General features: G+C 32.4%; 1 protein-coding gene and 1 long non-coding RNA gene across 2 annotated transcripts; both read left to right on the top strand.

Moving 5' to 3' along the window:
* Nucleotides 1-1,847: 1,847 nt before the first annotated feature.
* On the top strand, nucleotides 1,848-3,776 carry LOC134233426 (uncharacterized). The gene is made up of 4 exons (XR_009984990.1): nucleotides 1,848-2,017; nucleotides 3,184-3,291; nucleotides 3,398-3,467; nucleotides 3,564-3,776. It is a non-coding gene; the product is annotated as an uncharacterized LOC134233426 (long non-coding RNA).
* Nucleotides 3,777-8,041: 4,265 nt separating this feature from the next.
* Nucleotides 8,042-12,503, top strand: LOC134233479 (uncharacterized). The gene is made up of 4 exons (XM_062715450.1): nucleotides 8,042-8,063; nucleotides 8,312-8,410; nucleotides 8,652-8,783; nucleotides 11,798-12,503. Exons 1-4 carry the CDS (start codon nucleotides 8,042-8,044, stop codon nucleotides 12,379-12,381), a joined length of 837 nt encoding a protein of 278 aa, XP_062571434.1. The 3' UTR covers nucleotides 12,382-12,503.
* The last annotated feature ends 4,822 nt before the right edge of the window (nucleotides 12,504-17,325 follow it).

The raw sequence follows: 17,325 nt of genomic DNA, 5'->3' as shown, positions 1-17,325 counted from the left end.
ATGAATCAAAAGCATGCAGAATCCAAAATTTAACTCATTATTTTTTTTATAATTCATGTTTTTTTTTCGAAAATTTTCTCAAATGTATTTTAAAATTGTTCTTTTGTTATGTAGTTAGATTTCTGACATCATATTTAAAGTACTAACAGAAACACAGTGAATTTTCTCCAATGCGATTCTCCTGAAAACGACTGTGAAAATTGACGTCTCCTGAAATAACGGCGAACCACACTTTTGTTTAAGTATGTGTAATGTGTAAATTTACCCATATTAAAGTTTTCTTTTCTTATAAGATTTGCTACTTGCATGTCTACATAATTAACTTGCATGTTGACATTAATATGTTGCATGTCTACATAATAATGTTGCATGTAAACATACTTTATCTTGCTGGTAGGGGGCAGAAATATACCACCGTACCATTTTTATATAACTACATTTAAGTAAAAATATCTCATTCAAACAAATATTATTTTAGCCCTATCTAAAACTGCGTTAGTTTTCGTATCGTTTGGTTTGTATTTCAGTGTTTGGAAGATTAATTTTCGTCCTGGTATAAGTTTTCTTGCATTTACTTCTAAATTAGTGTTTGTCTGATAACATAGTTTTTACAGCAATGTGATTCTCAAACTATGATATCTAGATGTTCTTAAATTGATAAACAAATGCTTACCGCTATTCTATATCTAGAGATAGTCTCATCGCGATGTAGCTGATTTAATATTTGAATCCCTTTCTTATATCATCAGTACAATACGTATCACAATTAATCTTCAATAAATTCTATGAAATTACATTTATTTCTCTTATATGTTTCAATTCTCAAAGTCAATATTTATAATGTGTACGTCAAGTGTCAATCACTTTTAACATTTGTATTTTTATGTATCATCAGTACAATGTGTATCACAGTTAATATTCAATAAATTCTATGAAATAAGATTTATTTTTCTTAAATGTTTCAATTCTCAAAGTCAGTATAAAAATTGTGTACGTCAAGTGTCAATCACTTTTAACATTTGTATTTTTGTAAGATCTAGAGCCCTAAAAATTGAATTTTATGTTTATTATAAACAAATATAAATCTGTCGACTAAAGTAAATAATAACTTTCACACACCCCCACACCCCACAAAGAAGACATAAAGCACACTTAGACTAACTATAATAGCATTAGTTAAATTATTATATATTTATATAAAAGGATGGAATTTATTTCATTCTAAATAAAGAGCAAAACTGTTTATTTTAACAGATTGGATTCAAAATGCTTAAAAAAAGAAAAGAAAGAAAGAAATGGTTTCTGAAAATTAAGCTATCCATAAACAATCCGCATGTACACACGTAATAAATTTACATTGAATCATGAAAAACCATTACCCTGACATTGAATGATGTAGTTTTTAACTACAAATGATTTGAAATTGTCAGTTCATTAAAACAATCTAATGTATTTCAGTTTTGAAGAGTGATGACGACATTAACTACGACGCTTCACCTTGGCATATTTCTTGAAGCGTATTGACGCTTCATGATAAATATTCCGGCATGAAGTGTTGCACTTCATGTACTTCACGAATCTTAAAAAAAATAAATACAGTACGGTATTATGGCGTAATAATGGAGATATGCATGCTCATCCATGGTAGCTCATAGAAAATGAACAAAAATTATAATTTGTAAGGAACGTTCAAGACATATAAAAAAGTTTGTAAATGCTTAAGAATGATAAAAAGAAAAGAAAAGGAAAGAAAATCAAATTCTTAAATTTTCCCAAAGATTTTAATTGATTAATTTATAGTGACACTATAAAAATCGCTTAAGATGAAATATGGATGCAAAGTTCAGATCTGTGACAGCTTGTCCTAAGGATGATCTCACTTGGTTGAACAACGGCATTAAGTTACTGTGTCCCAATGATACACTAGGGAGGAACCTGTACCAGTGTGTACCTAATAATGACAGATTTTCACTTGTGGAGTTTTGTCTTCAAGGGAGTATTGGCAGATTTGGAGCAGGTGAGTCAATGTTAATTGTAAAACAATAATATCCGAATCATATTATCTTTCTTTTGATAAATTCTAAACAATTTCTTTAGGTTGTTAAATGATAAAATTAGATACATATTTTAACCTTTATGTTGGAGTTCCGATGCGTACTTTGTTGGCCCACATGTCTTTTAAGCTCACCTGACCCGAAAGCTCAAGTGTCCTTCGTCCGTCCGTCTGTCTGTTTGTTCGTCTGTAAACACATTTTCGGCTTTTTCTCAAGAACCACTGGGCCAATATTGACCAAACTTGGTACAAAGCTTCCTTTGGTGAGGGGGAATTTAAATTGTTAACAAAAAGAGCCACACAAGGGGAAATAATCAAGAAAATACAAAAATAGGAGGGGGTCATTAAAAGATCTTCTTCTCAAGTACCACTGGATCAGATGAGCTGACACTTATGTGAAAGCATCCTAGGGTAGAGTAGATTCCAAATTGTTAAAATCATGACCCTAGGGGGAAGGGTGGGGCCACAATGGGGAATCAAAGTTTTACATAGAAATATATAGGAAAACTATTTGAAAATCTTCTTTTCAAGAATCACTGGACCAGAAAGGCTGAAACTTATAAGCAAATGGAAGGATCCTGGGGTGGTGTAGATTTCAAAATGTCTAATTTATGATCAGTGGGGTAGGTTGGGGATGCATTATGTTTTTACAAGCAGAAAATCTGGTAAAGAAAATAATGGTCAAAGCTTCTCAGCTAAGCGATGTGGCTCATGGGCCTCTTGTTTTTGTAGGAAGCGTTATTCAAACTAAATATACATAACTAAGACGCTTTCTGTTTGATGCTACATTTAATTCGAAATTAAGATATACTGAGCACCAATTATTAATAATTAATGCCTCAGCAACCCCTTGTTATGTTCACAGAAACGGAAGGTAGAAAATATACAGTGTAAAATAAATTATATTGTTTATTATAACAAGTATATGTGGCTGTTTAAGTTAAGAGGATGATAATTTTTATCAGATTTTTTTTTCATTATCAGTTGCAAGTGTAATAAATGTTCAGCAGTTTAGCGAAAAAATAACATGAAATAAAGAAAAAAAATATTTTAATAATATGGCTTTTATAAATGACTGAGGGGTGTGAACTAACATATAGTTCATTGAATATTTCTCCTCATGTCTTTAGATACTTGCCCTTTTGCTATATCTTCGGGACACCTAGATGCCATCAACTGCACCACTTTTCTCAACGGTTGTCCGAAAGAACCTTATCTTACCAATGAAGTTTACAGATGTAAGAAGTACTATTTTTTTTTTTCTGATGGAATAGATACCTAACTGATGAAGGGATGTAAGTAAAAAAAAACTATTCGAAATAAAGTGGGTCATTGTTGTTTCAGATCCAGCCTGCTTGGACATAAATCCACAGAAACACTGTTATTTGGCAAATGAAAGCTGTTTAGACAAAACGTAAGTGAATCTGTGTTCTCCGTTTCATCCTCTCGTTAGATATTACGACGGATTGAATCAAATTGTTATGATATTAGCTGATTTTGTTTTTTTAAGGAGTCAGGAGATACCAAAATCAACAACTTTTATTCAACCCACTGACTCATATACCCTGTCCACAGGCAGCTCCAATCTTACCTCTGTGTTACCAAACAGTACTTTCAATTTGCAGCCCGGGATTGAGACCGTACCTATAATTGCTGGCGTAGTCTCCTTGTTGATCGCACTAGTGGTTATTTTCGTGATTTTCCTTTCTTTTTATTCGAAAAAAAAATTGTCGATCTTGGAGCACAAGTGAGTTAATTTTATGTATACATGTACATAATTCATATCCTACTTTTGCTGTATCATAACATTTCTGCCAAACGTGAATTTCAATAAGATATCAGACTACACGTTCATAAATATATATAAACTTTCCCAAGAATGCGTCATTGAAGTGTATATATTAAACAAGTTTCCTCACATAAAATTAGCATACCTTACCATGCATTTCGATAAGACATCATAGGGTCATATTTTCTATGTAATACTTGTGGGAATTTTCTGAATGACCTATATCTCAATTTTTGGTGTTCTTATATTTTAAAACATTTTAAAAAGCAAAGTAGAAGTCAGAAGAGATTGACAAATATGAATATTTGTATATAATACCAAGAGATACAAAGCATTCATATGAGGAACATGTCGTCTGACCTTTAGTTCTATGCATTTATTTAGACATATTTTGGACCATTTCTAAAACTTATCCAAACACTATATTGTATTACCCTGGAACTTTTCTTATCTCTCTTTAGACAAATTGAATATGGTAATGAATTGCTCAACACAGGTCTGAAGACATCCGAATTTTTTTCAATACAAGTCATCAACTCAAAGTAGAGTAAGATGATAAATATAAGGCGCGGCATACGTTTTTGTGTAATTTAGTGCACATGTTAAGACATCTAGCTAGGGAAAAAGCTTTGTGATAAAAAAAAAAGGTTCTTCATAAAATTGGTGATATAAATGTATAAAATTAGCATTCCAAAGGATGTGCCTCCTAATTCAACACATTATTATTGATAATAAATTGAAATAAACACAAAATAGATTTTTTTTTTCAATTTGCACTTCAAGAATCTACGTTTGATCTAGGGTTAACTTTAAAGTCGTGAAAACAACCTTGCAAAGAGACATTACATGTACAGTCCCTGAAATGTTCTACTTTCCCATTTTTCCGTTCGCTCACCGATCGTTCACCGTTCGTTCAGCGTTCGTTCACCATTCGTTCAGCGTGCGTTCACCGTTCGCTCTTCGTTCACAGTATTGCGTTCAACGTTCACCGTGCGCTCGCGTTCATCGTTCACAAAACGTTCACCGTTCGCTCTTCGTTCCGTGTACTTTGCGTTCACCTTGCGTTCACCGTTCACTTATCGTTCAGTCTTCATTGTCATTCGGAACTCCGAATTGAAAGGACTTATCTTTTTGATGGTAAGGATTTACATGTTTTTTTTTCATTAAATAACTTAGATATCGTGTTTGAAGAATAATCATTTTATTGCAAAAATTATCTATGATATTTATTTTTCTATTATTATAACCCAGTTGTTAATTATTTCATAAATTTTCCCTGGAAAATAATACATTACATTGTAACTACCTACATGTATGTAGAACGATGCTAAAATATCAATTTTAAAGAAAAGGCAATGTACAAATGCTTCACGCACGGCATCAATTTGTTGTAATTTTAAAGAGGACAAATTATTAATAGATTTATAATAATTACATGTAATCCAAGTCTTTTACGGGACGAGAATACATAACAAAAAAATTATTTCTACAGTAACACGTATTTTAACTACATGTAGGTTTGAGAATTATGAACAGTACTGCAAATATTCAGTTAATTAATTAAATTAAATTTTAAAAAAGACCAAATGTTTAAAATAGTCTATTATTAGAGACGGAAAATTCCTTCCTTCACCGTACCTAAACATATGTTTAGATATATGTTTGCTATTCAGCATAATCAAGACCCCCCACCCCCACCCCCCACCTGATGCCTTTTCTCCTGAAATAAAATTCTTCTAGAGTTTTTTGTATATTTTAATTGATATTTAATTTGTATTGTAACACAAGAAAATCAGTCTTAAAACCAACATCAAACAGTCATTAAACAATAGTATTTTAGAATAAACTTGTGCTGACATTAGTATTTTAAATTGGCAGGGAATATGTTTCAATTTCAATTTAAAACTTAATCCCTCCGAGTATATATTCGAATTATTTATTTTTGTCTGCAGGAATGCAAAAATCAGATCTAGAAATGATAGGGAAAATATTAAAACTTCTTTGCCTTCGGCATGTTCGGTGAAACGCGATTTCCACACCTCCATTGTGTCGAATTACTTTGATTGACAGCACAAGCACGCTACAGTCGCTACTAGCACGGACTTCCTGTGAACTGTCTTTAACTAGATGATGGAAAACAAAAGCCAATGATTACTGTCAAATGGATTTGTTAATCTAAAAAAAAAATTCCCTTTACTGCTTGGAATATTTAGGAAAAATAAGAAGAATTTTTATTTGATACAACAGATATCTGAGAATCGACGGGGTTATCTCTCTCTCTCTCTCTCTCTCTCTCTCTCTCTCTCTCTCTCTCTCTCTCTCTCTCTCTCTCGTACATTTCTCTGTTCAATAAAAACTATGACAACACATTACTTATTTAGTTTTGAAAATTTAATCTATTACAAATAATTTGAATGCCTGTTTCCAACATCTTAACCGAGTATTATCACGGCCGGGAAATGTCTACAGATACATGAAGAAGTTAGCTAAAATAAGCGTCATAAAATAATACAAAAGGCAAATAAGTATCGAATATTTTCCATTAGAATTTAAATAAAACGAGAGTTTTTATGCAGTACGATAACAGTCAATGTCAACAGATAATTGTGAATTTAAAAGAAATCCGTTATTTTTCTCAGAATCGCTTTGGCACGAAAATACATGTATGGTTATTTCAACCGCGTACAATTTAATTAATTCATTCTATAAGTAGTAGTTTTATCTTCAGAAGCCCACATTATTTTATTAGTGAAAAGAATGAGCATTTTTACTATATAAATAGATTATTTTTATATTTAATCTACACGCGTTCGGAAAAAAATACGTGTTATAAAAAATATCAATTTAAAACATAGGTACATACCGCATATACTCGCATATAAGTCGGTATTTTGGGAGTTAAATGTTGGTCTAAAACTCTATGTCCGACTTATAGGCGAGTCATAAAGAGATTGGTATTTTTCTAAAGGCTGAAATGTAGTATCTTATTTGCATATCCAATGATTTTCGAAGAAATGTCTGAATATATGAGATTATTTATGTATTCTTTAATTATATAGATAGAGTAAAAGTAAATTGTATTTACATATTTTAATAATTCTAAGTGGGCATTGCCTTTTTGTTTTATAATTTAAGATTAAATATCAGTGTCATTTCGCAAAATATTAATTGAAACCAGGTTAAAGTATTAATGGATTTACATGAAATTGTTACTAGAGTTTGAAAAAAATTGTACCGACTTATAAGCGGGTCAATAGCAAATCCCCCCAAAATAACATCAAAAAATACAACCGACTTATAGGCGGACCAACTTATAGGCGAGTATATACGGTATATGTACAGAACAAAAATGTTTTCATTACTTAGTATTTATTTATTTATTGTTTATTTATATTTAAACACCTGAAATTAGAATTATAGAATAATTTCAATGCAAGGAAAAGATCGGAGGCATTCCGAATAAATCGTTCATCTTGTGTTCACCGTTCGTTCACCGTTCACTTTGCGCTCGCGTTCGCGCTCCGTTCGCGTTCTGCGTTCACTCACCGTTCACCGTTCACACATCGTTCACCAAGTTGCGTTCAGCATTCGCACATCGTTCAGCCACCATTCGCTCTGCGTTCGTTCACCGTTCGTTCAGCGTTCGTTCACTGTTCAGGTGGGAAAGTAGAACGTTTCAGAGACTGTACGTTATATCCCACATGTGTTTAACATTACCATTAATGACTCAAAAACCTTTTCATTTTAAAAAGTTTCATATTGTGAAATAAAAACTGGAGAAAAAATGTTCGTTACAAACACAAACAATTCTTTACCTCTGGCCAGCAAATATCAGGGTTTTTTATCAATGAGTCACAATGTCTACTGCAACGCAAATGTCCTCTCCGTCGCATTCCCTATACTTCAACCCCCTCTCAAAAATTATTTATTTCATAGGTAACGAATCTTTGACGTTTGACCTTCTTCCTTATTCATGGGAGCAAAATTGCTTTGAAAACGAGAGAAATATAGTCATGTTAAACATCTTTTCTTACATTATTTAATAAAAATATTGTTAGCCATAGAATCAAATAAAGAATAAAGATACCTATGTACTTCTCCTTTTACTTTGTCACACCTAACGGATTTTGAAACATGCTCGGCCGAGGGACGGGTTACTTTATTTTTAAACGATAGTACAATATTAGTTATTTTATTGCATGAAGGAGAACAGATTTACAAGTATTGTTTAAATAAAAATAAATTAGAAGAAGCCTTTCAAAAATTCCTAATTTCTTTAGCCATAGAAAGAAATGAAATACACGATGAAAACAACATCTTGTACTAGTAGTTTTCAGTTCTAAAAATGAGTCTTCAGTTTCACCTAGCATGTATTATGAAAAAGTCACGAGTAAATTTGTCTAGATAATGACAAGATATTCAGATCCATAACATGGAGGAAATTCAATAGCATGCTCATTCTTTTGCAGAAAAATCAACAGAGAAGGACATTATTCGTATACAAAGACAAGACAGGAACGAGGAAGAGGTTGAAACTTGTGACATCGATAATGAACTTGATCCAATACGTACGTATGCAATTGATTGTTACAATTGTTAAATTTCTAAATATCTTTTATCTGTATCATATATTTATCTATCCATTTTTTCCACCCTCAAAAATTATTAATTAATTTTGATAATAACTTTTCAATTGTCTTCATATGTATTAAAAAATTACGATTGTCATGTCATGCACTCACAGAGCTACCGTTGCATTTAGCAAAAGAATCGCACAAAGGAGTAATTTTTACCTCTGTTTGTTTTAAGAAACTGCGAAGAAGCAAGAATCATCCGTCAAGATTGTAAATGAATCAGTGAAAAGGGAACATGGTTCAAAAGAATATGATCTTATATGTGAACCAGATATGACAGAGAGGACTGCTATTGAAGAATGTACTAGTATGTTCCAATTAAATTGTTTTACAACACGTATGACATGGAAACGGATAATATACCGTATAACGGGTAATTCTTACTGCTGTAAATTTTTACGAATTTCTAATGAAATAGAGTGATTTTATTTTTTACGCGTTAAATTTTTACGAATTTAGCATGTCCGTAAAAATTAAATTCATCAGAGGTGAAGTTCAAGATCAATGTTTTAGCGTTTTGAATACTTAACATACATATACCCGGCACGTGTTTTAAATGTCTGGATAACCCGATGTAAAATAAAAAGGAAATTGTTCCCATGATAACTAGTGTCGATTCCTCAAGTGATGTGTAGACATTGTTTACGTTCTTGCTAATGTTACATGAACCATATTATTAAAACCGAAAACGGCTAATTCTGGCTTCCGGTTTACCACGAGTAGGTCCCTACTTTAAATTGATAAAGTTTCTTCACTAAATTAATTTGATTATGTATTATGAACATACACTCAATCACGCAAACAATGAAACATATTAAATGAAGACGAATACAAGTTGTCCAAATTTAGTGCTGCATTATGACGCTAGGTGGCGGGATTGCTCGCCACGAGTGTTGGTAAAATTAGGGCCCGGGTTATTTAAGATTCTTCAATATGCATTAATACTTTATCAGTCGAACCCAAATTTTTAATTGATATTTGTTATATATTGTAGGTACAGTCATGTACCTTTATCGCTTCTTCTGAAGGCCGTGTCCAATCACCCGAACCAACTAGGGGTACTATGAGCAATGAGCTCACTTAATAATACCCCCGCCTCCCATATGAATATAATTGCAGTATCAGTGTTTAGCTTTAGATAATCCAAAATATATGTCAGATCAAAAAGTAAAATAGTTGATTTACAGTTGTTATAAAAAAGCTTGACTTTTCTTACCGAACTTAGCAAATTGGATATTGAAGAAAATCGCCAAAAATAATCCAAATTATCAAGATTTTCAAAATATAAAGGAGGGAAAAAATTCTTGAAAGTCGAAAATTCTATTTTGGAGGGTTTTTTTTCAGTACCAAATTTTACTCATACGCCACTAAGTATATGACTTTTATATAATTTCACTAATTAGTACAGCAACAACAACTGTGAGGAATAGGGGCAACAGGCATTTTGCTTAACTTTTTAGTAAAAGGTTTACATTTTGAAAAAAAAGATTAGTGGGCACCCTCCCCTCTATCGGTGATCTTACCCCATAGGAGGTGGTCCACCCGGATGTCTGAATTAATAGTGACACACCCAGGGGTAATTGTATAATGTCCCTCTGGTAAATTTTTTCACTGATATGAAGAAGCCATGCAATTCCTGTCGGTAAAGAGCTATAATTTTTTACCTATACTCGGCACTTTGGGTCAATTGGTGGTGAGGAATTTTTGTCGTGCCTACTGCGACACGGGACCTCTGATTATAAGGTCCTAGTGAAGGACCAAACTCAACATCTCATAGTTGGAATCGATTATTTTATTATAGATTCGACTCCTTACAACTGCACTTTGCGACTTAGGAGCAAACGCCCTAACCACAGTGCCACTTGGGCGACTGAAGGGGGGGGGGGCACGTCCGAGAAAAAGAAGACACAATTAGTTTATCAGTTTAATAGTAAAGATTTCATTACCAGTAGATTCGTGAAGATTATCTGTTTTTACCTGAATTGTTAAAATGATTTAATTGAGTCTGGCAATATTAGTATTTACACTTCCCGGGGAAGGAAGTCTCTCTATATTAGTCTTCTAAAAGGAAGCATCAATATATCTAAAGTTAGACTTTCGAGGGGAAATCTCACCATCTAGCGAGGCTTCCGAAAGAATCGGGTACATGCCTGAGCTTATAACAAACATCATTTAAAATTTGGGTTAGGCTGATAAAGTATTAAGGCAGAATATTGAAAAAAAATCGAATAACCCAACCAGGGTTTGCTTACCCAATTTTAGCCCCCGCTTGAAAAGTGGGAGTGTATATAGTAGTCGGTATGTCTGTCTGTCCGTCTGTTCGTCCGTACATCTGTTACGCTTTGGAGGTACCCATCTCTTATCCGCTATACCTCTTATACCACTTAGAGAAATTTAATGAAACTTTCACAGAATCTTTATAACATATTACCATTGTGCACCTTCTATTTTACTTTTTGATCCGACACATATTTTGGGTTTCCCAGCCACAGCAAAACATATACTTTTTCATTATAATCATATGGGAGGCGGGGGGTATCATTAAGCGAACTCATTGCTCACATGTACAGTACCTCTAGTTTTACCAACACTCGTAGCGAACACCCTGCCACCTAGCGTTATACCGGGTAATGCCGAACAAATTTATGAATACTTGTATTTGTCTTCATTGAATATGCTTCATTGTTTGCGTGATTGAATTTAATTTTGTAATCAGAGATAATCACTTATTCCATAATTTGTACTACTTTAAACGAAAGTAGAACGCATTTACAAGAATAAAGCAATACAGAAGTAAAGACAAAATAAAGAGTGATAAAAGTCAAAGTGAAATGTACTTAAGACGAATATGAAATCAATAAAGTCACATGACAATAAAGTGACACATAGTTAAAATAATAAAAAAAGAATAAAGAAGTACTAGGCAGAATAAGAATAATAGAAAGATATATAGATTTTTGGAGGTAATTTCCTTCCATACTACAACTGTTTTTTTCTTTTTTCTTTTTTCTACTTAATGATAATGATGATCAAATATTTGGACACATTTCATGAATGCAAAAAAAAAACCGATGCAGTTGAGATTTTTTTTTGAGCTTCTGGAATGTGTAATGATTTATAATGACTAAAACAAGCATGATTAAAAAATGATACCTTTAGGGGTTTGTGTGTGGGGGGAGGGGGTATTTTAATACGCGAACCTGTGTTTGCTATTTAACTGAACATCCCAAATATTATTATGAAAAATAATGAAATAAAACAATGAATATAAAGCTGTTATAATAATAATTGTCATTGATTTAATATTTACTTACATTTCAGATTTGGAGCTCCTTTTGGACTTCTTGTCCAGAAATCTGTCTTTCGCAGACTTAAGTTTTGTTTTCACATATCTTGGTGAGCCTCGGTTGGCAGAGACAGCTTGTATGGACTGGACCATCTCCGAAACCTACTGCAAGCTTTTCCATGTGTGGCGATGTAAATATCCGCGCATAGACCACAAAGCTAAATTGAAGGAAGCTTTCTCCTCCATGGAGAGACAAGATTTAATTGAGAATATGGAAATGTTCTCTAAAGACAGCTATTGCTATAAAGAAGCTTTAGCCAATCCAACAGAACATGCTCAGTATACTGACTTTATCATTATGAGTAAAAATTTAGCCTTGAAATCTCATCACGTCTTGCGCTTTCTTGGTTTGAAACAGAGTGACATAGACCAGATTGAGAGAGATAATAGAACTACTCAAGAAAAAATACTGAGAGCTTTATCAAAAATCCAAAAAGATAGGCCATCACTCACAAGACAGAGTATTTGCAATGCTCTATATTATGCAGACCATTCCGACGTGATAGATATGTTAAACTCTATGTGGATCAGTGCAGGTCGGTATTATTCACTTTTCTGAGATTTTTGTATGTAAAAAAATAAAAAGATACATGTTTGTGTAAACCATACAGAATACTAATATTCTGATCAACAAGACTTGAGATGTTTCAAATCATTTAATGCTAGTTATGAACATAGCTGCAGGAACCAGGAAATAGCTTTATAAAAGAAAAGAAAAAAAACATCTGAAGCACAATGAGTCCCATTTATATCCTTTATCTCAGAACATATCGTAGAGTAGATAGAAATTCCCAATGTAATAAGCCAAATGAAATATAAAATATCAACACTAACTTTTTAAAATTAATCTTAAGACTTAACACCCAGAAAAATCTATATTCATCTAAATCATGCATTTTTTTTTCACACAAGTTTCAGTTTAAGCTGATTTTCAAAGATTTAGAAAAAATGAATTTTCTGAAGATAACAAAATATACATCATTTTTTTTTCTTTACTCTTTTATCTATTTATTTATTCATTTGCTTGTTTGTTTGTTTTTTTCTCTTTTTTTGATGAAAGGGTATGTGAACATTTTATTTTCGTGCAAAATCTAATATTGCAAAATCTGTCTTTAAACATCTCACTCTAAGAAGAATTTTTTTTGAAAAATGACTTAATATCTAATATAAATAGGTGTTTGAAATAATAGAGAATTTTTTATCAATAAACATTGGTAAAGACAGAGTAATTTTATGCATACCAGTAGATTGAATCTACCACTTTGTCCGCGTGTGTTCTCTCTGGTCTCTTGGACATTTGTCATGAAACTTTACCGATTTAATGAGTAGTATCTGTCATTGTGCGTGCTGCATTTAAAAATAGCAAATTGTCAATACTTGCTATATATGGAATCAGGGGGAAAGTGAACATTTTTTAACTTTGATTTTTTAAATCTAAGTACCGAAAGGACTACTGTAGACCTAGTTATATTGACGAGTTGAAAAATTGACGATTTTTTCTTTACGAAATTTGACGAGTGTTAATTTTGACTAAATATTTAATCGAAAGTGTTAAATCCTTGAATTCACGGGGATACAAAGACAGCGTCGGAATTACTAAAAAAAATTTATGAACAAACTATTTACGTGTGTAAGATTTGATTGGGTAAATAGCCTTCGTGTAATTCGATTCCATTATAAGCGGTCAATTGCTTGAGGTGACAAACTAGGTCAAGCACGGCGTGATAATTACGCTAAGTTACGCATGAAGTATTTGATATACTTTAGATTCAATGATTTTTAAAAATGTAATTATCTATCACTATGTTTTCATAACTAATTACAAAAGAAAGTAACAATGACTTTCATCTAGTTTTAATAGGTGAAAGCCGAGAAAATTAAGCGGTAAAGTTGTACAATGGTCAATGTCTGTTGTGACGCTACAGTATGTATATGATAAGAAGTTTGACGAGTGTAAATTTGGACGAGAGAAGAAAAATCGCAATGTAGTCAAAATTAGCACATCGCCAAATTTCCACTTTTACAGTAATACAAATTGATGGTTGTCAAAGCTTAGCTAACGGGTTTTGTTTCAGTGATGAAATAATTAAAGTCTTGTCCAGTTCGAGACGACATACGCTATTGCTTGCAAAAGCAAACTTACTAGTTTTATTAGTTTTTAACGTTGCACTGGTTTTCTGCTTAATATCGATTGGGAATAGTAACAAAACACTAAAATATATTAGCTATGAAGATTACAAAGACAGATAATAGGCAAAAATGGATGCCAGAAAAAGTTGTTTTGAAGATGTCTCAAAAAATGTATCACCGTGCAGAATTGACCCTTTTTACTGTACTTTTTTTTGGACTTTTATTTTGAACTTATATATGTTTCTTTTTTTTATTTTCCTTGAACTTATTTCTAAATCTTTATTTATTGTTTGACTATGAAGGTCCCAATATGTACTTGATTACATGTCTCGCAAAGACACAATACGGATCGATGATGATGAAATGTTTATTAAATGTGATAAAGGTTGATTAAAATTGTTTAAATAGAAAAATTGTCACTTTAGTTTAACTTTTTTTTGACAATTCCAATCACTTTAATATTAAACCAGTCATGGATGATCAAAGATAAGCCTTTTCTAGTAATGCGTTTAATATAAATGTCCAACAGGTAACGATATCTAAATAAAGTGTACACAATTATATTTGTATAATATCAAGTCTGTATTTCATTTTACTCGTACAGCCATGCAGGATAAGCAGAATCGGTGTGTTAAATGGATAATAAAAAAATAGGATTCCAAAACCTTATCGTGGGTCAATAGATTCAATTGAATGAAATATATTAAAATGGCATTCTGTGATTTTTTCAAACTAAACTCTTAAATAAACATGGTAACATTGTATTTACTTAAAACATTTAAGCTTTATTTGATATTATTATAGTAACGCAATCATTTAATAAAACTCAGAAGGAGCTCTCTACGAGATTTTATCCCCTTGACATGTTGCAAAATAGGAATCAAATAGCCAAGAAATCAATGGCATTTAGCTGAATTTTTTTTTCAAACTATGAAACGAAAACACACTTTAAAGTGAATAAAGAAAACAGTTCACGTATTAAGAATAAATATAGAGTATTTTAGAAATATCAATTGAAAGACTCTGAAAGGATGGATGTAAAGAAAAATTTGTCAAATCTGATCAAAATAAAAATATTTAAGATGTACCCGACATTCATCTCCGTAACGAAACATGAGGTTTTACTGATATTGTAGATATTAAGCCAAAGGAGAGCGACAAAGGTATCGCTGATTTCTGTATCAAAATAGAACCGAAGAAGAACAGTTATTATGTCAAAGAAACGGATATAAATACCGAGATAGAGAAGAGAAAGCATGGTATCCAAAAGACTGGTGTCAATAGTGAGCCAGAGGGATGCAAGCATGAAACCACGAAAACTGGTGTTAATGGTGAACAAGAGGAAAGAAGGAATGGTGTTACAGAGACTTGTATCGATAATAAACAAGAAGAGACAGAGAATTGCGTAATAGAAGATGGTTTAGGTACTGAAGAAGAAGAAGAAGTAGAAGAAGAGGAGGAGTTTCCTAGTGATACTGATGAGGGTGAGTTAATAAAGCGAACAGTGCAAACACGTTTTCTTGACAATATATGGTATTAGGAATATTTACTCATTTTATGTTTCAAAACAGGGGATACTATTTAAAATTTAAAAAAATTACAGACGTTAATATTTAACTAGAATACAAATTACAATTGCAAATAAACACAAATGCGGATCTTAATATTAAAATAGATCGAGGTCCAGGAGAATTATAACATTATACTAGACAGGCTTAAGTCAAAAGTAAGCTGGTATTAGTTTACTGTTATTCAAAGACCAGCTTCTATAGTAAACCAGGAAATAGAGCACATTTTGTTTAATCATTCGATATAAACAAGCAAATCAAAGGATTGTGGTCCCCCGTTTTCGTTGTCTTTGTAGGTGAAATGTTATATTTTATTACATGTGTCAGATATGAACGCCCTATCATACATGAATGTCATTTAGAAAGTATCACCAAAGTTGATTTCTTTTTTAAATAAGGTCAATCGTGAAAGTCAAGGAGTCATAGAATGCTAGTAAATATCTTGTCACAGGTAATGCATATGTCAAATATGAAAGTCCTATTTCATCTCAAAAGGAACAAAAGGTTTTTGATTAAAACTGGTGACCCTGTGTGGCGTATGGCAACACAGCGAAGATTAAAGTTGATGCATATGCATATTAAATATAATATAAACCAAAATAGCGTCTTCTAACAAGAAATACATTTTTGAAAAATGAAAGCCCTAGCACCACCTGTTCAAAGGTTTCAAGTATGGCCAAGGATATTTTTTGTAAGTTTGGTCAAACTTCAAGATCAAATGGTCAAAGTTGTTGGTTTCCTTAGAGAGGTCTTATCACAAGGATTACATATTGAAGGATGAAAGCCCTGGGTTTTTAGTGGTCAAATGTTATGGCTAAAGTTTTTTTTTAAAAAAAAGGTACGTCAAACTAAGTTAAGTCAAGCTCCAAGGTCAAAGGGTCAAAGTTTTAGGTACCCTATGAAGAGTCTTGTCACCGTGAGACCTTGAATATGAAAAGCATTGATCCTTGGACCTTGGAGTGTGACCTACCTTTTACAAACGTTAGCCTTGGCCATATGTAATCTTTGAGAAAAGGCCATTCTTTAGAAACCAACAACCTTGACAATTTAACATTAACCCTGGAGTTTGTCGTACCTTTAAAAATGTAAACCTTGGTCATAACCCATTAACAAGTGGTGCTATATTTTATATTTAAAATTTGTATTTCTTTTGAATAGGATTTAAAGGATTTACTTTAGTAATCAACTTATTTCATTTGCATTACAGAAATCCTGTTTTCTTACACTCACATATCGATTATCAGAAATTCTCCATTTTTACTACACCTAATAATGAATTGCATAAAAACAGCTTATTTTTCAAAGACAAATCACTATTGAAATGGCAATGTTTTGTAACCTGCGGAGAGAGAGATAGCGTAGTACAAATTTGAGAATATCTGTGGGTTCAAGGAAAATTTTACATGTTATTCCAAAAGTGAAGATATCATAAATTTGACCTAAGTTTAAACATTTTCTGTTTCACTCAGAATCTGTTATCTTGTGATATCATATATGAATCAAGCTGCCCGTAGGCCTTGTGTTGACAAGAAATGCTGATTCTTTAGAACTCTTTTATGCTTACAAATAAACTATGCACATTAGAATATATCCTAGCCAATCAAATCCAGCACAAGAAAAGCTATTTTTAGAAAATAGCTGTAGTATTTGAGGTTCTGATTTCTGTATACTTGTGAATTGATGTCTGCTCAATCATCTTACAGGTGTTTAATACTACAGACGTATATAGGTGTGTGACAACCCCCCCCCCCCTCCACTGCCTCTTAAAATTGTAAAAGTACGATATGACTGATATTATTAATGCC

The sequence above is a fragment of the Saccostrea cucullata genome, unplaced genomic scaffold (genome assembly GCF_032062105.1).
Source record: "Saccostrea cucullata isolate Sc308-1 unplaced genomic scaffold, CSIRO_AGI_Scuc_v1 ctg3354, whole genome shotgun sequence".
NCBI classification, from domain to species: domain Eukaryota; kingdom Metazoa; phylum Mollusca; class Bivalvia; order Ostreida; family Ostreidae; genus Saccostrea; species Saccostrea cuccullata.
The sequence above is the reverse complement of the archived record's forward strand: the minus strand, read 5'-3'. Positions and strand labels throughout refer to the sequence as shown.